The sequence below is a fragment of the Colletotrichum abscissum genome (genome assembly GCF_030869225.1).
Source record: "Colletotrichum abscissum strain IMI 504890 chromosome Unknown Scaffold_87.1, whole genome shotgun sequence".
Taxonomy (NCBI): Eukaryota; Fungi; Ascomycota; class Sordariomycetes; order Glomerellales; family Glomerellaceae; genus Colletotrichum; species Colletotrichum abscissum.
In genome coordinates, this window is record NW_026850533.1 from 28,183 (window position 1) to 47,955 (window position 19,773).

General features: G+C 50.0%; 9 protein-coding genes across 9 annotated transcripts; 5 read left to right on the top strand and 4 right to left on the bottom strand.

Moving 5' to 3' along the window:
* Positions 1 to 302: 302 nt before the first annotated feature.
* Positions 303 to 1,061, bottom strand: CABS01_16232 (uncharacterized protein; the record flags this gene model as incomplete). Its single annotated transcript, XM_060549563.1, has 2 exons — positions 303 to 791; positions 858 to 1,061. The coding sequence occupies 2 exons, from the start codon at positions 1,059 to 1,061 to the stop codon at positions 303 to 305; spliced, it is 693 nt and encodes a 230-aa protein (XP_060390046.1).
* A 1,682-nt stretch (positions 1,062 to 2,743) lies between these two features.
* CABS01_16233 (GDSL-like Lipase/Acylhydrolase) lies at positions 2,744 to 3,358 on the bottom strand (the record flags this gene model as incomplete). The annotated part of the gene is made up of 1 exon (XM_060549564.1): positions 2,744 to 3,358. The coding sequence occupies one exon, from the start codon at positions 3,356 to 3,358 to the stop codon at positions 2,744 to 2,746; it is 615 nt and encodes a 204-aa protein (XP_060390047.1).
* Positions 3,359 to 5,411: 2,053 nt separating this feature from the next.
* Positions 5,412 to 7,825, top strand: CABS01_16234 (glycosyl hydrolase family 3 N terminal domain-containing protein; the record flags this gene model as incomplete). The annotated part of the gene is made up of 3 exons (XM_060549565.1): positions 5,412 to 5,535; positions 5,587 to 7,044; positions 7,107 to 7,825. The coding sequence occupies 3 exons, from the start codon at positions 5,412 to 5,414 to the stop codon at positions 7,823 to 7,825; spliced, it is 2,301 nt and encodes a 766-aa protein (XP_060390048.1).
* Positions 7,826 to 8,271: 446 nt separating this feature from the next.
* On the top strand, positions 8,272 to 8,928 carry CABS01_16235 (DUF218 domain-containing protein; the record flags this gene model as incomplete). The annotated part of the gene is made up of 1 exon (XM_060549566.1): positions 8,272 to 8,928. One exon carries the CDS (start codon positions 8,272 to 8,274, stop codon positions 8,926 to 8,928), a length of 657 nt encoding a protein of 218 aa, XP_060390049.1.
* A 141-nt stretch (positions 8,929 to 9,069) lies between these two features.
* On the bottom strand, positions 9,070 to 10,437 carry CABS01_16236 (metal-dependent amidase/aminoacylase/carboxypeptidase; the record flags this gene model as incomplete). The annotated part of the gene is made up of 2 exons (XM_060549567.1): positions 9,070 to 9,427; positions 9,482 to 10,437. The coding sequence occupies 2 exons, from the start codon at positions 10,435 to 10,437 to the stop codon at positions 9,070 to 9,072; spliced, it is 1,314 nt and encodes a 437-aa protein (XP_060390050.1).
* A 753-nt stretch (positions 10,438 to 11,190) lies between these two features.
* CABS01_16237 (uncharacterized protein) lies at positions 11,191 to 13,065 on the top strand (the record flags this gene model as incomplete). Its single annotated transcript, XM_060549568.1, has 1 exon — positions 11,191 to 13,065. One exon carries the CDS (start codon positions 11,191 to 11,193, stop codon positions 13,063 to 13,065), a length of 1,875 nt encoding a protein of 624 aa, XP_060390051.1.
* Positions 13,066 to 13,628: 563 nt separating this feature from the next.
* On the top strand, positions 13,629 to 15,340 carry CABS01_16238 (uncharacterized protein; the record flags this gene model as incomplete). The annotated part of the gene is made up of 5 exons (XM_060549569.1): positions 13,629 to 13,768; positions 13,832 to 14,050; positions 14,104 to 14,359; positions 14,417 to 15,013; positions 15,068 to 15,340. The coding sequence occupies 5 exons, from the start codon at positions 13,629 to 13,631 to the stop codon at positions 15,338 to 15,340; spliced, it is 1,485 nt and encodes a 494-aa protein (XP_060390052.1).
* Positions 15,341 to 15,509: 169 nt separating this feature from the next.
* On the bottom strand, positions 15,510 to 16,563 carry CABS01_16239 (uncharacterized protein; the record flags this gene model as incomplete). Its single annotated transcript, XM_060549570.1, has 2 exons — positions 15,510 to 16,354; positions 16,413 to 16,563. 2 exons carry the CDS (start codon positions 16,561 to 16,563, stop codon positions 15,510 to 15,512), a joined length of 996 nt encoding a protein of 331 aa, XP_060390053.1.
* Positions 16,564 to 18,215: 1,652 nt separating this feature from the next.
* On the top strand, positions 18,216 to 19,168 carry CABS01_16240 (endo-1,3-beta-glucanase; the record flags this gene model as incomplete). Its single annotated transcript, XM_060549571.1, has 2 exons — positions 18,216 to 18,679; positions 18,736 to 19,168. 2 exons carry the CDS (start codon positions 18,216 to 18,218, stop codon positions 19,166 to 19,168), a joined length of 897 nt encoding a protein of 298 aa, XP_060390054.1.
* Between the last annotated feature and the right edge of the window lie 605 nt (positions 19,169 to 19,773).

The window sequence follows — 19,773 nt, forward strand, 5'->3', positions numbered from 1 at the left end:
TTGCTGAACTTATCTCTTCTATAAGTCGGTTGGTATTCCTCGGAGGGTGTTGCATCCGTTGTTTTCTTTGGCTTTCTGCTAACCAAAAATCGTAGTAGTGGCCGAAGTGCAGGAAGGCTTGCACACAGAATGGCACACGAGACTTCAACTAAAGACCAATTGATGACGTCCACATTGTCCCAGGTAACATCAGATGTGAACGAAAGATGAACCAGAAATTTCAATCTGACCATACTAGTGACACATCCACTGAAGTACCGTCGAAATGGTCAGCGAGTTCTTTCCGTATAGGAGCTGGCTACTTACAATGACCCTAGCCCAAATATGAGACTGAGCCAGAGTTTCTTCTTGGTACTGAGCTGAAGTCGAAGAAGCTCTGGAATGGGAAGAATAAGGATAGCAATGTCCTCAATGACGCTGAATACTGCACCAGAGTAGCCAATTGCTACAATATTCATGCATTTTCTAGATGGATCGTCGAGATTCCAGGTTGAGGTGACTGGCGTGCATTCGAAAATGACAAGAAAGAGGAATATCGCCGCGTGCAGAATCAAGAACAGAATAAAGAGTTGGGTTGTAAGATAGAACCATCGAGAAGAGAAGAAGATGCGCGAGAAGAAAAGCAGAAGTGAGATTTTAGCCATAATCTGGGCCAAGATATAAAGTTGTTCGCCAATATAGAACATCTGAATGAGTCTTGTGCTTGCCCAAGGTTCGACATGCCAGTAGTGCAAGCCAAACCCTAGGCCGGTTCCCGCAATTTGGATGCCTGTTATTGCGGCGAGAAGGACCTGGTATTGGTTTGTTAGTATGCGATTCCCATACGTCGCTCAATCTTCATTCTTTATATTGCATACCGTTGCTGCAATGATCATCCAATCATCCCACCAAAGTCGGTGGTCAACCAGGTATCGTGAAATGCATCGAAGTCCGACAACAGTGAAGGCAGTGATAGATAATGATATTGCCACTGCTCTTGCTTCTTCTCTTCTTGACGGCTTCGGGAAAGTCGCACAGAGGTCTGTCTCAACTTGAGCAGCACCTATTGAGACATAAATCATCATCGATTCCATCCAAGGGTGGCGTCGCGCATGGTCTTACGCTTTTGTTCCTCGAAAGAACATTTCAGACGAACACATGACGACAGGTCTGCCTGGAGTTCGATGTCTATACATAGACAATTGGCGATAGTAGAGACAGAGTCCAGCTTACAGCCCCCATGTTGGAGACCAGTAAGAAGGCAAGGAAGCTGCAAAGACGAATGGCATGTCAGTTTTGAAGTCCCGCAACTCTATCGTGCCCCGACATTTGAGCTACAAATACGAATTGAGACCAAGTTATGTGTACTCACCGCGCATGATGGAATCTGTGATACAAGGCTGGTGAGGGTGGTTTCCGCACCCCGTACGGACGAGAAGTATGGCGATAGCAAGAGCACAAGAAGGTAATGCTTCATCTGCCTCATGTTCGCCGAACCATTCCACGTGGAATGGAGAACGTTGCCAAACGTGGACCTGAAAAGTAAACGCAGATGGAGGAGAAAGGGCACAACGTGCCCACTCCCCAAGTGAAGAGGGCTTTTTTCTGTACATAAACAGTGGATGAAAATTGGGAGGATGCACTAACAACGGGTTATGGCGTATGGCGTCCCTCTGAAACGCCGTGCCGGCTGCTAGTGTCCAAGCATCTCTGCACTATTGAGTACTAAACTTGCGCCGTAAGACACCAGCTCTTGATGCCACTGCCAATTCCGTGTGATCTACCACCTCAGGAGAGGAAAAGGGGTTAATCATGCCGTGTGCCAGATGATATTGTCGTGTTAAACACGTTGCTGGTGCCAATGCAATCTACGGCAATTATGCCAAACGCGTCGCTTGCGCGCCTCTGTCGCCGTCTATATCCGGTTAGAGAGAACAGTCAAATTAGGCCGCCTTGGATATACCTACCTTCTGCAGGTAGAAGAGACCTGGGCTTTGAATAAGTGTCAGGGTCAAATTGAGAGTCCAAATTAATAAGATGCCTTTGTCTGATCAGCTTGGCTTAAGAATTTGGGCAAGGAGAAGTAATCATCGACACTGTCCTAAATAGCCTACCAAGTTTACGTCGCAAATTCTGAGGGGCTTGCAGCGAATAATCATACCCTCTTCTTTCGATCGTGACGCCCTTTTCATCATCTCATTCTTCTCATTTAGTTCTCCCTCTGTGATAGTTCCTAGCCCAGGACACCAAGTCTTGCTTTAGTCTCTAAGAAAAACAACCACAATGCTCCTCTTGATGGCACTTGGAAATATGTAAAGTAGCGCAGGGCCATATTCTAGCTGATTTTATGTGTCTCTATCACTAATTGGCTCGAGAGGAAGAGGCAGGCCCTACTAAGAAAAGGTTCGCATATGTGGACCGAGTTGTAAAGACTAAACTCTAGGTTTCCCTTGCTCTTCAACAGCTACTTTCATCGCTAACTCTTGAACATCGCCGCACAGGAAGGCAAAGTTTTTCGAGTAGGTAATCAGTGATATTCAAAGAGTCGTAGGCCAATTGCGTTCCCCGAAAAGCTGGAAGATCCTGACTGGTATCATCCCAGTACTTGCTTTCGTTCGTGAATGTCATGAATGTCCTCTCGAACTATCTTCATCACCTTTGTACAAAACAAGTGAAAGCTTCTTTTCGTAATTACCATGAAGGATTGATGATTGTATCAGATTTAATTATCTAATAAAGTTATTCCCCGTCCCTGATTCCAAGTTTAAGCCGGTAAAGTGATAAACCCTTTAGACATAACATCTTGGATTCCTTTGAGCCAGACATTTGCCATTTTGACATATCCTCCGTCATTGGGATGCCTCGTGTCGGCAAGATCGTCGAGGGTCGGAGCGTCTGCGCTGCGCATATCAACCATCGCGAACTTGGCGCCGGATTGCTGAAAATGTGTTGCCAAGGCTGCGTACTGTTCGTTGATTTTGACGCGACATGCATCTTGTTCGGGAACTTTGTTGGCAAGAATTGATGTAAGAATCACAGTAGCTCCTGGACTCTGTTGATAGATTTTGTTGATCATGGCTGTGACATTCGCTCCTGCATCTGGTACCTCTCCACCTTTGTTGCAATTGTTGGTGCCAGCGTCAACTAACACGAGGTTTGGTTTGAGCATAGGTACAGCCTTGTCGGCAGAAGCGGCTATCTGGTCAATTTTGAAGCCACCCGTTGCCTCGACGGCATTGTCGGGGAAGTTTCCATTGGCTCTTGTGCCCACGTACGTAGCATTCATGCCTTTGGAGACAAGTAAGTCCTGCAGGTCTTTCCGATAGCTGTTTCCAGTTGAAGACCCGGTACCGAAGGTTACGGAGGCGCCCAGCGCCATTATACGTAGTGGTACGGTCGGCCCTGGCTCTTGTCGTGGAGTATTTGGAGCCGCCATCGCGCCCACGACGCATATTACAACAAGTAAAGGGCAGCGCATCTCGAATTAGTTGGGATATGTGGACACCGCGCTTAAGCAAATGAGATCGGGAGCTAAAGGCGACAACATTTGAGTTTAGATGCCAGGGACGTGTCTCTTATACCTGAAAGTTCTTTGAGTGAAAACTCAGGGTTCGGACGCTCTTGCGCCTAGAGGTATCATTCGAGCTGATGTCTGATACTCGCACGGAACCGGAAGCCGTTTCACTCCCGGCTGGCCTGCAACACAGACTTTCCGACTGCAGCCTGCATCCCTACATCTCTTACCATTCTCCGTGTTTATGAATTCATTTCAATATTACAACAACATGCATCGCCTCGTTATTTACTAGCGGTAATAGCGCTCATGAGTGACTCGTGGTCTTGATGCCTAAGACTTCCTATATGGCCAGCTTGATGCCTCGGCGACGAGATGACTAAATAAACTGAAGTCGCTAGTCGCAATGAACTGGAGGGTGGCAGGAGTTTCATGATCTTGATATTGGGCATTCAAGACTTCAAGACGTCTTAAATTATGGGCTTTCGCATGTTCAGAAGAACAAATGTTCCAGCAGGGATGAAGCCATTCCAATGCGAAGCAAGCCTCAAACAAGCTTCCATGCTCCGGCTAAGAACACGATTGGTTACAAAGGTCCAAGCTCGTCTAGGATGATTCGTCTGTCTAATGATAGGGAAATATTGAGACGAAGATCAGATGGCAGCCTTGGCATTCGTAATAGCTTGAAGCTGGGTGGCTAGGCCGTTTTATTTAATAAAAAAAGAATAAGAAAACAAAAAGATTTGCCTAATTACTTCCTTATGTACCTTGGGGTTAGCCGTCTTATTGACCCCTGCTATACCCGGACCTAAGCGGCATCACCAATTACCTCCAGTCCATCCTCTTTTGGCTTCGAGAAAACTATAAGCTTTAGGAGTCAATCTCAAGATTCAACAGTGCAGTATTGCCGACGATCTTAAACGAAAGCTGCCAACAGTAGGTTGGCATATGCCGATATCGCAGACAACAATCCGAATCAGAAGCGGCAAAGACAAGGGCCATCCGCGGTCGGGGCCCAATGCTGCGTAGTAAGCCGAAATGTGACCCTCAAGCGCTAGCGGTGGCTTTGCGGCAATCCCACCAAGGGCCAAATCCCGAAGGCGCGTCACGAATTCTGTCTATGTACAGGAACGAGACATGTCAATGTCACGCTTGAGCTGCTGCTGCTGCTGCTGCTTGTAGCTTCGCCCTTGTTTGGTTAGTAGCTATCTGGTACGATCATAATATTACTCAAAGTAATCCCCAATGGCATGGTGGAGGACATGTGCCACTTTCCAGGACTCCACAGAATGTCAAGGTGGGAAAAGTTGCGCCATTTCGGCTTGGATTATCGTATGGCTGGGTCCAATGTCACCAGACGCAAAAGCTGGCAAATCCCCGGAGAAACGGGGGGTCCACTTATCCACCGGTAAGACCCCAAACCCTGGCTTTAAGCTTGGTTTGTGTAGTAGCGGGCAGTCGCCGATGCGGAGAGCGCGGGGTAGACCGGAGCAGCCCCGGTCACCCCACCGGTGGTCTTCCGGCTTGACCATTGGCTCACCACCGTGCTGGTTAACTTATTGTTACCTACACCAGCACGATCACACACAAAGTTGGCTGATGATGACCGCTATTAGTTACCGGGTAAAGTCGAGTCATTAATCCACTCTCTGCAGGTGCCCATGAATAGGACCGATTGACCGTTGCCCATCTCGGGCTCTGCTTCACCGGCGATGACGTTTTCAATGCAGTACTCCTGGTCGGTAATCAGCGATCGACGACCATCATCTTGTCCCGGTCTTTGTTTGATTTGCAGTCGACATATTAAAGTTCCTCCAAACTACTGCGTCGTCAATTTCTCGTGGCATTTCACCGGTGCCTTTTGTGATTGCCCTTCGAGATCTCAACGTGGCAAGGTCGCATCGCATTCATTGAGAACATGAAGATCGCAGGGTTCTTTCTTGTTGTTGCGCTTGTCAGCTCTTCGGCCGCGGCGAAGTCAAATAGCACCGCGCCATCTGAGGTGCCATACTACGGAAGAAGTCCGCCAGTGTACCCATCTCGTAGGTCTTCGTAACCATTAGCTAAATTCAGACTTGTCTAACATGAAGCAGCCATTGGTAATGGCTCAAGCAATTCTGGTTGGGCCGCTGCCTATCGCCATGCCAGAGCATTGGTCTCCCAACTCACGGTCGAAGAGAAGGCGAATATCACTCGAGGGTGGACAGGGACATGCGTAGGGAATTCCGGCGAAGTTCCTAGACTCGGAATCCCGGCACTGTGCTTTGCTGATGCACCAGACGGAGTCCGCGGTCAGGAATTCGTTTCCGCATTCCCGGCCGGAATCCACGTTGCTGCTACCTTTGACAAAGCCCTGTTATACAAGTATGGCAAGGCACTGGGCGACGAGTACTACGGAAAAGGTATCAACGTCGCTTTAGGGCCGGCTGCTGGCCCTCTCGGGAGGGTTGCTCGTGGTGGGCGCAACTGGGAGGGACTGTCAAGTGACCCTTACCTTGCAGGCGTTGGCATGGGCGCAATTACGCGCGGCATCCAGAATGCCGGCGTTATCGCCACTGCCAAACATTGGCTCTTGAATGAGCAAGAGTATCGGCGTCGGGTATCCGACCTGGGAGAGGCGATCAGTTCAAACGTAGACGACAGAGCACTACACGAACTCTACGTTTGGCCCTTCATGAATTCTCTCAAGGAGGGTGCTGCCTCGGTCATGTGCTCGTACCAGAGATCCAATCACTCTTACGGCTGCCAGAACTCTAAACTCTTGAACGGCATATTGAAGACCGAGCTCGGCTTCGAAGGTTTTGTTGTTAGCGATTGGGAAGGCCAAATGGGCGGTGTTGCCTCAGCCAACGCCGGGTTGGACTTGGTGATGCCGGACGAGGGGTTCTGGGGGGACAAGCTGGTCGAGGCTGTCAACAATGGTTCTGTAACCGAAGAACGACTATCCGACATGGCCACGAGGATCCTCGCTGGTTATCACTTCCTTCATCAAGAGCATGCCTTCCCTGCTCCAGCAGTGCACTCGAATCTGCAAAAGGCTTACCCAGTCGATGTTCAGGATGATCACGCTTCTTTGATCCGTCAAATCGGAGCAGCCGGCACAATCTTGGTAAAGAACACCAATCATACGCTTCCGCTCAAGAATCCCAAGTTCCTGTCTATCTATGGTTACGACGCAACGGTCAAGGCGATCCCTTGGGAGAACCCAAGTCGCTATGGCGGAGGTTACGAAGTCAACTTCGGCTGGGAAACATTCAATGGGACACTGATCACCGGTGGTGGCTCTGGCGGCAGTACTCCCCCATATGTGGTCTCACCATTCCAGGCGATCCAAGAGCGAATTTCCAAGAATCGAGGCATCCTACGATGGAACTTCTACTCTGAAAACCCCTCTCCACCCTACGTCAACTCTGAAGCCTGCCTTGTTTTTATCAACGCGTATGCCTCTGAGAGCTTTGATCGCCTGAGCCTCACGGACGAATTCAGCGACAACCTTGTGCAGAACGTAGCCGCAAACTGTTCAAATACTGTAGTCGTGATCCACTCGGCCGGTAAGTGGAATAAAGCGAGACATATCTACTGCAGGACCCTTTTGGATGCTAATGAATCCCAGGCATTCGCACTGTTGATGCGTGGATCGAACACCCTAACGTCACTGCTGTCCTTTTTGCCGGCCTTCCTGGCCAGGAGAGCGGCCACAGCCTTGTGGATGTACTATGGGGCGACATTAATCCATCTGGAAAGCTGCCTTTCACTATTGCTCGGCAGGAGTCGGACTATGGCAGCCATCTGAACTCCAGTGCCTCGGATGACTTCTTCCCTGACAGTAACTTCACCGAAGGCCTGTACATCGATTACCGTTACTTCGATGCACACAATATCACTCCCCGCTATGAGTTTGGCTTTGGCCTCGCATATACCACTTTCAGCTTTGCTGACTTGTCCGTTGAGCTCACGGCTGACGCGGATACATCAGAATACCCCGATCCCAATGTGTCGATCGTGCAGGGTGGCCATCCATCACTGTGGGAAACCGTTGCAGTTGCAAAGGTGTCTCTCACTAATACCGGTGACGTGGATGGAGCAGAGGTTGCACAGCTGTACATCGGAGTTCCGGGTGACGACACGCCTATTCGACAGCTTCGCGGCTTCTCCCGCGTCTTTCTTTCAAGTGGGCAGACGCAGTCGGTCGCCTTTGAACTCACCAGACGTGATCTTAGCATCTGGGATGTCGAAGCTCAGCAGTGGCGTTTACGCCGAGGAACTTATAACGTGTGGTCTGGATCATCGAGCAGAAATCTGGTTCTGCAGGACACTATTGAGATTAAGTAGCGTACTATAGTTTACTTGGTAATCAGCCCTTGAGGTAATCTTGTCAATAATTCAATGATATGAGTACTTTATCTCATTCTTGCATCGTGTCCTGACTCTTTGTCTGATGATCTCGCTGATAGAAAAGCCTTGCTGCGTCGAGTTCATCTGTTAGGTGTTGACAGGGACGGTACAAAATAATTACATGTATTGGCATGATCAGCAAGCCACATGAATGCCTCGTCCCCTGCATGTCATCGATGCGACGCCACATAGTTTACTGCAGATACAACCCCCCTTAGCCACGTCCGGCCTAAAGTCCCCAGGTAAGTAGATTACACCATGCGCTGACTAAGGCCAACTCATTTCTTTACTCTTCTACCTTCCCTTCCTCATTCTCTTCTTTTCACCACGGCAAGCTTCTGCAAGAGCCCTCCGGCACCACTATAAACACCTCCTACCTCAACATGCCTTCGAAATCATCTCAGATCAATGTAGATGCGGAGATCGTCTATGAATATCATCGAATGCATATGGCTGTCAGTCCTGCTAAGGCCATCTTCTGCCTTTGTAGTCTCGACACACGAGTAGCAACACGCGCAGCACAGCTTTTCCTCGCTGGTTATGGAGAATATCTCATCTACTCTGGCGGATCAGGGAAACTTACGGCAAATCGTTTTGCGAAACCAGAAGCCGAGATATTTGCATGTATTGCCAGGGAGTTAGGGGTTCCGGCCGACAAGATCATCGTGGAGCCAAACTCGAGCAACACTGGCGAAAATGTTCGGTTCACCCATGCCCTTTTGAAAGAACTAGAGCTAGAGGCCACGAGCTTCGTGCTGGTTCAGAAGCCATATATGGAAAGGAGAACATATGCAACCTTCAGCAAACAATGGCCGGACCCCAAAACAGTGTTCACTGTGACAAGCCCTGAACTGGGATTCGCCCAATATCCGAATGAGGAAAACCCTCGTGACTTAGTTATTGAGATCATGGTCGGGGACTTGGTGAGAATCCGAGAGTACCCAGCAAAGGGCTTTCAAGTTGAGCAAAGGATTCCTTCCGAGGTCTGGGAGGCAAACCAAAGGCTCATTAACGCTGGCTACGATGGGCATTTACCCTGATTAATGGCCCATTTTATTGATAGAATCTTGCAAACCATTTTCTTTTATTACGGTTCTGAATGGAAGCTCCTTCTTAGGATACCTCAGATTATGGCACCCCTCGTTCCAAGTGTTCAATATGGCTTCCTCTTAAGCCTTTTTTCACTCTTCATCCGGGCTTCCAAAGTCCGCCCTTGCTTGTGATGCAATTTCATCGTCGACAAGCACTCTTACGGCAAGCATTGCCATACCCTTGGCGCACATGAGAGCCGCTTTGTGAGCTTCGTCAGTTGCAGCAGCGGCCGCGAATTTGGGATTGTGGCCTGCCACATCTGGCGAGGTCGGGATGACGAAGGCGCCGTGGAAGCTAGGCACGTGATAGGACACGTTTCCCATATCCGTCGAGGCGTTGAATGGTTTTGCCTGATGAAGCTGTATTGTCTGACCGATCACGGCCATATCTTCCACATATGTCTTGCATAGGGTGTTATTAGCTCGTAGGTTCATGTACGTCGGCGCCCTGTAAACACCGCATCAGTAGAGTCATAAGAATTGCAGCGCTCATAACATTTACACAATGTAGTTGATCTCGCAGCCCGTCGCGGCTGCGCCTGCTTCCAAGCATGCCTTAACCCTGTTTAACAGTGCATCGGCGCGCTCAATTGTTGGGCTGCGGACATTCCAGTTCATGCGGGTATAATCCGTGATGACGTTGGGAACAGTGCCGCCGACTTCGATTACACCATGAACTCTTTCGTCTGACTGAATTTGCTGCCTGAGGAGAGCCACATTGTTGTAGGCTGCTACAGCCGCATCCAACGCGTTCAACCCTTTCCATGGCTCGCCTGCTGCATGAGCGGGCTTTCCACGGAATTCAACGCGGAACTTATGGCTTGCAATGAGCTTAAAGCCTGCCAGCCCTGAGGAACCATCTCCACTACCGCCCTGATGAGCTGCAGTTGGATGCGCCATGATGGCCGCTGCGATATCCTCGGGGGGGTTGAAAGCACCGGCATCAATGAGTTTCGCTTTACCGCCTCCACCTTCTTCGGCTGGGGTTCCGAGAATGCGTAGGCGCCCCGGGATCTTCAAGTCGACGAGTGTGCGAGCAGCCCCCAAGAATGCAGCAATTGAGGACGTTGCAATCAGGTTGTGTCCGCAGGCATGGCCGATGTCTGGTAGAGCATCGTATTCAGCGCAAACAACGACTTGACGGCCGCCACTGCCTATTTCGGCCTCGAAGCTCGTTTCGAGGCCATAGGTATGCTTTTTGACGGAGAACCCTTGCTTTTCCAAGTAAGCTGTGAGGGTGTCGTGGGCAAAGAATTCCTTGTATGCAGTTTCCGGATTTGCGTGCAGCTGTTTGTTGACGTCGTTGTGAAGAGAAGAGTCTAGGTCATCGAGGTGTGCGTTGATGATCTTGCGGGCCTGTTCGAAGTCAAAAGCCCCTTGCACTCGTTTGGGACCCGGGTTGGCGCTCTGTTGCTCCCCAGCAGCATTAGCGGCGACCGGGGTTTGAATAATAGACATGGTGATAGGATTCGAAGCGTGAATCCCTTACTCGCAGGGAAACGGTTTCAAGAAATGCCAAAGATTGGCGAGATATAATTCGAGATGGAGGAGCCTCTTCGATAAATGAAGTATACTGCTCTTCAAAATCACTGACTGCTCATCAACATGTTTTTAAAGGCCTAACTCCAACAAGTTCATTTGTTCCCGTCAAGACATCTCCTACGCCCTGGTGTGGAGAGCTTGCGCTCCGCAGCTGAGACGGGGGTGCCACCCATCGGCAATCGGTGCTTCTAGCCAGCCGACCAGGAGACCCTCCAGTCTTGACAATTTCCAGATAGGCACGGAAGATAGCCGATGGTCGGCAATTTTGGTTTGTTTCCATTCGATGAGACTTAACCGCTACTCACCACACGGTATTGCTAATGGCTAAGCTCATTACTCCGTACCTTGCTTTCAATCTGTCAGTCAGCTTTCCTTATCATCCCTTCCTTCTGCTGATATTATGAAATTCTCGTTCCACTTCCGTATTCCCTCGTCGGCTAATTCAATCATTCATGAGTTCCAGCGGCGGCGCGCCGGAGGCATTTCAGTCATATCATCCACAATTTCCACTCGAATTATCCTCTTTTCCCCAGACGCGCCTACGCAGTAACGTTGTTCATTTGGGAGTTCGGTGAACACCCTAGCCCTCGATCCCCACTCAAGTGCTTCAGTTGGAAGTCTCTACTCGCCGATACAGCCGACCTCGAATCAGTTGGTTAGACACTACCAATGAGCGCTTCTCCCTCCGAAGCCGACGGGAGCTCACCCGGCAGCACAAGCTCAGTTTCAGCCGACGGTCTCCCCATTATTACCGATGTACGGCCCCCCCTAGACGCCGCCGGATTTGTCGGTACCACCGCGTCCGCAGCAGCGGCGACGGCGGCGCGCACGGGCGAGGGTCGGAGTGGACCACGTTCGAGAAATGGGTGTTGGACTTGTCGCACAAAGAAGGTCAAATGTGATGAGCAGCGGCCAAATTGTCATCGTTGCACACGTCTGCGGCTTCTTTGCGACTATGCACCTCGCGTCAAGCTTACGAAGAGGGGCAAGACACGCAAAGATCGGCTCTTTTCGTCTCACCCCGACTCGTCATCGTCTTCCTCGTCGGCTGGAGGAGTTGGCACGTCACTCAGCTTGCCGACATGGGTGCAGACAATGTCTCAGCTCGATCAGTCCAAGGCTCTATCTTTGTTTAATCCGTCGGCTCCGGGGATGGGGGCTTGCTCACTTGATCTTTCGTCGGCTGATCACGAGGCAATCCGGTACTTTCGCACATCATTCGCCAAACAGAACCACACCAAGAATCCGGATTACTCGCTGTACTCCATCATGTTCGACATTGCCCAGACCGATGCTATGGTAATGCATGTGGTACTTGCTCTTGGGGGGCGGGAGCTGGAATTCCGGCGCAACAAAAATGCAGAAGAGGCGCGTGGCCCAAAAACGCCCATTCAGCATTACTCTTCCGCCCTCCGAATGATGGCCGACACCATCGGAGGTGAGGACAATGGTCAGCTGGATCTTGATGCAGTCTGTACAGGATTGTATCTCATGCTTCTCTATGAACAAAAGTATGGAGATGGAAAGTGCCAGGGCTTGTCCAATCATCTCGTCGGTGCGAGTTTGATATTACAACATCGCTTCAAGGATTTACTGCTTCAATTACCGGCGCCCTCACCGGAGGCGAATCGGAAAAGTTTAGCTCTCACGAGGCGAGGACAAGACGCGAGTGGTTCCCGCCTATCTCTGTACTCGGCAAGAATGCTTGTTTGGATCGCGCTACATGATGCCGCTGCCGCTTCATACGGCCTTGGCGGACAACTCAACTGCGCCCTCCACAAAATCATGGGTGCCCTCGATGGCCAAGTTAGCAGCGGAAGATCCAGTCCGTTTCAACCGCTCGACGCCTTCGAGAGGTTACACCGTTTCTCCAATCCACTTTACCGGAGTATGTGGGCTGATTCATACCCCCAAGCGGAGCTTCTCGACGACGTGGAGAATAGGAATGTTTATGCTCTTTTGGGAGCATGCGGCCAATTGCGCTTTATGATTGCCCAGCTCGCTAATCTCATACATGAAGATGATGCCTCGCAGCAACACCGCGTCATGGCTGTCGATATGACCATTCAACAAGTGGGTTGGAAATTCACCGAACTACTGGAGGTCGCAGCAGAGCTTTCCATCAGCACGAATAACTCACATCGGCTAGTAGCCAACATTCGCGGCATTGTACCTCACTATCATGCCGTCGTTCTTGAATTTCTTCGTTTGACGCGATTTGATGCCACGCCAATGCTCTCAGCTCGTCAACGAAACGCTTTGCGAGAAATCATGAATCTGGCTTTCCAGGCCTTCAAGCATGAAGGCGATGAGGCCATGACACGCATTGCGTGGCCACTCTTCATGGTTGCTCTGGAGACAGACGACTTACTGCACCGCGAATGGGTTATCAGCCGCTTTCAGGCTATGAGTCGGTTCAGTAAGAACCTCGACAGGGCCCATGTCTTTCTCAAGGACATCATAGAGATGCAGAACAATCTTGCGAGACGGGTAGACGTTCGTGAGCGTTTCCAATCCGGCGAAGTGGGCCTCTTTGTTATCTGAGCCACCAGTATGAGTTCGGTGTTTGTCCGGTTCCCCCAAGCAGGCTTGGGTAGTGTCGACGGCCGCGATAGCCATGTTCATTCAAAACTAGAGTCCGGCATGTTTCCCCGCATCGTTGGAACATGACATGGGCCGGCACGGCGGATATGTGGATCGGCTAATGTCCATGCCCCCAGAGCTGCGTCGGCTATCAGTGACAAGTTGATCAGCCACTAGTCAGAGGCATCGTATTGGAACACGACTTCCGGTCAGACAGTTGTTGGTTCCGCGATGACTTTACTATCAACCCCACAATATCATCGCAAGTGGCCAATTCCGGCACTTTCACGAGGCTTTGGCCGAGGCCGCACTGCCATCTGAGTGAACAGGGCTGCACCAATTGCGTCTAAGCTTGAACTGATTGGAACGACGAGCTTCCAGAAGGCGGCGCATAAATAGCATGACCTTGTTCGCTTATCGAACTTGCTTCCTCACTAAAGTTCACGGGGGCTCTCATCGTTAACCTCCTGCAGAATTGCGTATTCTCCTTTACCGCTCGCGATTCATTCACCCTTACCTTCAATATGTCAGAGAAAGGTGGCAAGCCTCATCTAGGCCTAGGCCCAGCCGATGAGACATTGAAAGATATTGGCGAAGGCACCACCTCGATCCGAGGTCTGGCTTACAGCGAAGACAAGAGGATTCTCCGAAGGATCGATTTATGGTAATTACGGAGTCCTCAATCAACCTCTCCTACGCCGAGATATATCCTAATTTCAAGCCACAGTCTTTTACCAGTAATGGCCATGTCGTACCTTTTCCAATTTCTTGACAAATCTGCTCTTAGCTACACGGCTATCATGGGCTTGCGGGATGACTTGCATCTAAATGGGTCCGAGTACTCTTGGGCAAGTAGTATCTACTACTTTGGTTACCTTATTGCTTCGTACCCTGCAGGAGTCATGATGGTCAGACTTCCTGTCGGCAAGATGATTGCGGTCTCGGTGTAAGCACTTTTCCCTAGCCGACGAAGCTAAGATGCACAACTGACCTGCAAAGTCTTGCTTGGGGAATTATTCTCATGTTCACTGCGCTTTGCTCCAACGCTGGTGGTTTATTGGCAAACAGAATCATGCTGGGTGTTTCCGAGGCCGCCATCGCGCCGGGCCTCAGTATCGTTATCTCCATGTGGTACAAACGCTCAGAGCAGCCTCTACGACATGGCGCCTGGTTCCTTGGCAACACTGTTGCCGGCATCTTCGGGGGAGTCGTTGCCTATGCTATCGGTCACGTTGATAGTATAGCTCCATGGAAGGTATCTACTTCATCTACAATCCGCCAGCGAATAAGTTGCTGATTCCTGCGAGTACAGGCCGTCTTTCTTATCTTTGGCGGAATCACTACAGCCTGGTCATTTGCAATTTTTTTCCTCTTACCTGACACGCCGATGAAGGCTCGATTTCTCAGCGAAGCTGATCGTATCAAGGCCATTGAGCGTGTCGAGGAAAACATGACGGGAATCAAAAGTGACATGTTCAAGTTGTATCAGTGCGTGGAGGCCTTGACCGACATCAAAGCTTGGCTACTCTTCGGCATTCAGATCAGCGCCCAGATTGCCAATGGTGGCGTCCATGGGTTCGGATCCATCGTTATCAAAGGAATGGGCTTCAGCACTCTCAACACCCTCCTTGTGCAGATGCTGGGGTCGGTCTTTCAGCTCATATTTGTCTTGATGGCCACTGGAGGAAGCACCTACTTCCGCAATAGTCGCACCTATTGGATGGCACTAAACCTTGCCATCTCTATCGCTGGTGCTGCCATGGTTCGCCAGATACAATCAGAACTCAAGTGGGCACGGTTTATGGGGTACTGCCTGACGATCGCGTACAGTGCCAATTTCCCCATGATCCTGTCCATGTCTTCTGGAAACTTTGGCGGATTCACCAAGAAGACTACAGTGAATGCGATGGTACGTATGACATTCCCATTGTCAGTGGGTCTGAGACTGATTTGAGTTCAACAGATTTTCATCGCCTACTGTGCTGGTAACATCATCGGTCCGCAACTATTCTTCGAGTGGGAAGCACCGTCTTACAGCTCTGGTTTCTTAGCCATGTTGATATGTTATAGTCTTGGAGTCCTGATGTGCTTCGTCCTTCGTTACTATCTAGTGTGGGAAAATAAGCGACGCGACAGCATTGGAGGGGAGCTTGACGCAGGCGTTGGAAATGATGTGTCTCTGAACCTACTTGATAGAACGGACAAAGAAATTCCCCAGTTTAGATATGTCTACTGACCATGCGTCATAGGTCAGGGGTAGATGTGGTATGGACACTGCTGGTTGCTTCGCAAATCTTTGTTCGATTATCAAAATCAATGCATGATCAACGAATTCATAGAACGAAGCATCATGTGCAGACATGGCGCAATATCTGCGGCCATGAAGAGTCCAGCGACAAAAAAGATTACTCCAGCTCCCATACAAGCGGTTCCTCGTCCCTCATTGCGCGCCATTTGTTGGTCGCTCTCATGACATCCTCACAACCCTTGAGTAAAAAGCCCCATTTCTCGACAAACCTTTCTGTGACCTCCCAACCATCAGGATGCCAAGGGTCTGACCAAGCAATGATTCCCGGTTGATTAAGACAGGCATCGCCTTCTTGACAGCCCACTAAGTCAGCACAAAGATCATGCTGGCTGTACTGATCACGGAACTTGATAGCGTTATCGCGCATGCCACCCGATGGGAAAATGTCGATCCAACATTCGTGGGGTGTCGAGCTTTGTGTGGGAGTAGGCATCAAAGTCTCTGGCACTTGACAAGGTGTTGGAAATAGTGGTGTTGTGTGAAGGTCCGGTGTGCATGGGCTAGTGAGCAGAGACGTGAGAGATAGGATATGAATGTTGGTAATGGTAGCCCTGAAGACATTGTAAAATACCAGCGGGATGAGGTGATCCTTATACAGAGGGAGCCATGTAGTGGGATTCTGGAAGTAAGGCGGCACACGCCTTCCTAAGCGCGATTTGCCATTATTGTGGTTGCGTGCAGGTCGCTGTATCTGTGCAAATATCACAAGCCCCTTCGCAGCGACACGCAGGCGAGTTTGGCTCTCATCTCTTTCAGAACGAGGATTTGAACAGCGGTGTGCTTCAGCTGCAGGCTGTCCCGGTGGAGCCCACTGTATAAAATCTAGACTTGTTCCCGAGCTCAGATTAGGTCGTGATTCTTTGTTAGAAGATCCATATGACATATCAGGCGTTGATGTTTCCGTCTGCCCAATTTGATGCAATTCGAGAGCCTTTCGCTTTCCTGTGAGCCGCGTCAGCAATCTCTCGGTAGTACTAAGCCTGGTTGGGTGGCCTCATACTGTAGGCTCTGACATTGAGGCGATTTTGTCTCTTGCGTCTTTCCGCTCGATCACGAAGACCAGTCCAGTCATCATCCCGGCATTGTGCTTCCGAGGAATGAAGCATGGGTGCCGAGACAATCATTTGTGATTCCCTTTCCAAAGCATGCATTGCGGAACTTGAGAAGTATGGAGCGGCTGACGCGTCAGGTTCTTTAGTCGACGTATTTCAGCCAGATGGAAGGTACAACTTTCGTTCGAAATAATCTGTATAGATAGAAGATGAGTTTGAGTGAAGGACGTTGATGGAATCTCAGACGAAATTGTTGTTGTTGCATCCTGCTAACTGCCAAGGGTGTGTCAAGGGATTGTCCAACTCCTTCATCCTCTGGAAGTGGAGCTCCTGCAATGGGCTTACAAGGCTTTCCCTCTTCCGGACGAACCTCCCAATCAGCCGGAGATGTTCAAGACCAATGAGGGTGTTCATTTGTGTGGGGTCTTGCCGCTATGGTCGTGGGTGTTTTAATTGGTCTTCACAATCTTCGTGCCAGGTTCCGATGCCCACGTGGAAGCAATACGTGTACCTCAATATGCCAGCAAGGATCAGGATGTTGTCGGAAAATTTCATCCGAAAGGAAAGGAAGAAAACAAGCTCAGCTTCGGTGATGCACTTTCGCTGTCAGATTTGCTGAGGATTGGGCCGCGGCTGGAGTTTTACCAAAGACTCTGTGATCTCAGGCTGGACGAACAAGCACGACGGTGGTTCAAGCCATCAACACTCCGATTTCAAGGCTTTGGTAGGTTTGACAGACTCTAGCGAATTGATAACATGGCCCTGTAGACTTTGTTTGAAAGAGTAATTCCATACTATGTTCATTACCTCCTTGAATTACGCAAAGCGACTTTATAGGCCGACTGCATTGACACACGTCCGCGATCTAACCGACGTACGAGGACACTGCATCTATCTTGCGACGTTATTATCCTCAGCCACGTTTACTGCTCCCATAATCTAGCGTGTTTGAGAATTCTGCCGATTCAAGAAAACTTTCCTAGAATCCCATCTTCATGAAAGATTTAAGGGATGAAGGGCACTGATTGGTGTCCCAATGGTTGATGGCGAACCACATCCAGCCTTGGGGAGGGAATTGCCACCGCGATGAGTATTTCCAAACTCGACATGGAGCAAGCGCGGCTGAGCATGAGATTCTTTCGTCCTGCATAGCCCGAGTGCTAGGCTGCCAGGATGTGCAGAGTTATTGGCCAGCCAAGCCAGTCTTTCCGCAGCTGACAGCCGCATTGGTAACAGCGTCTTATCTGATCTCGACCATATGTCTCAGTGCTACCGCTTTGCGTCTAGCTGATCTAGTCTCATTTCTTTCACATACCATGCGAGCCCACACCAGTATTCTCCGTGGGGTGGCCGAGAAGTGTGCCTAGCTTGGAACCATGGGCTTGGGATCGGAGGCTGGACTTGTCTGGCTTCGCTTCTGGGCCCTGCCGTCAACAAATCTCCCATAGGAACGCAGCGAGCCGGTGCTGCATCCCGAAAAGAGCTGATGAAGCTACATCTAGACCATCTCGTGAGTTGGCCTTGACCCCACCGCCATTGAGTATAATACATTCACGTTGGTCACCTCTTCGAAGCATCGTGTGACACTCTCCGGAATCCTCTCCACGACACTCCTTCAATTGTGAAATCGTCTCATTGGCGTTTTTGTTTTCCGCAGCGGCACCTTTTGTTTATCCTCACACTCGCAGGAGTAACTTCTAGCCGGTAAAATTGATCGACATTCCATTCACGTCCCGGTCACTTCCTCAATCATGTTGAGATCCATTAGCACCGCCGCAGCTTTGCTGGCTCTGCTGTCAACGTCTCAAGCCCAAATACCCAAAGTCAGCGGTTTCACCTTGGTGTGGTATGACGATTTCAGCGGCAAAGCCAACACAGTTCCAGACCAGAATAACTGGATTATCGACACTGGGACCAGTTATCCCGGCGGCCCAGCAAATTGGGGCACATCGGAAATCCAGTCATACACCAACAGCCCCAACAATATCCGAGTCAATGGCGCTGGGAATCTTCAGATCACCGCCATCAAGAACCCTTCCACGGGAGCATGGACTTCCGGGAGGATTGAGACTCGCAGAGCCAATTTCATGGCGCAGCCAGGGAAAACCATGCGGATCCAGGCTAGTCTGAAAATCCCTAATCTAGGAACCAACGCTGGTATTGGCTACTGGCCCGCGTTCTGGACCCTGGGCGCTGAATATCGTGGCAACTACTGGTAAGCTTTTCACCCCCGGCCTACCCTAGACCTTCAGTCTAACCCATCTTGTCTAGGAACTGGCCGGCAGTTGGTGAGATCGATATCATGGAAAATATCAACAATCTTGACCGCGCTTATGCCGTCTTGCACTGCGGCACCCAGCCTGGTGGCGCTTGCAATGAGCCATCTGGCCTCAGCGGGTATCGCTCTTGCCCTGGAAGTTCCTGTGCCGGTAACTTTCATACCTTTACCGTAGAGGTCGACAGATCAAAGTCTGTAGAAGCGCTTCGCTGGTATGTGGACGGCGTTCAGTTCCATCAGGTTCTTCAGTCACAAATGCCAGCAGCCACCTGGAAGGGGACTGTACAAAAGCCGCACTTCATTCTACTCAATATGGCCATTGGCGGATCTTTCCCCGATGCCATTTACGGAAAGAAGACACCTATCAGTACCACTTTGTCTGGCGGAACGTACGAGGTTGAATATGTTGCTGTTTATCACACTTAATTATGGTTAAAGCCTAGACTGCTCTACGATTTCCTCCAGGATTCTGCACTTATATCGGTTTTGTTTTACTTTAGAAATCAGGATACCACAAGAAATATCATTCCAGCGTTTCACGTCATCATTGCCAAATTATAATTTTGTCCTTCTCGAGCTCTTCCCTCGGCCCTGACATGAATCCACAGTCGATGACTGTCCCTTCAGCGAATAAGATTACGGGGCAACCTGCTTCGCCAATCGAATACGGAGTTCTGTCTTCAATCACAATATCGACTTACGATATGGCAACTTCATCCATCTTTGTCCATTTATCATGAGCAGTTATGGTGGTCTTGCAGCCGGCGTATTATTAGACAAGAGTCACAGCTTGCGCAGGCTCCTCTTCGTGGGAAAAAAAAGTCCTTTCGGATGACAGATGCTGGGAGGAAGGAGAACTGGACATGAGAGCCGCTCTACGGGATATGTCATGCTTTTTCCTCCATCCTAGCCCTCCGTACATCCTGCTGGCGCGATTATATAAGGAAAGCGATAAATACAAGGGCTTAGATAAGCCAGTATCTAAAGTAAGTGAACATATGCCAAGTTGAAATGTAAAAAGAAAGGTCATA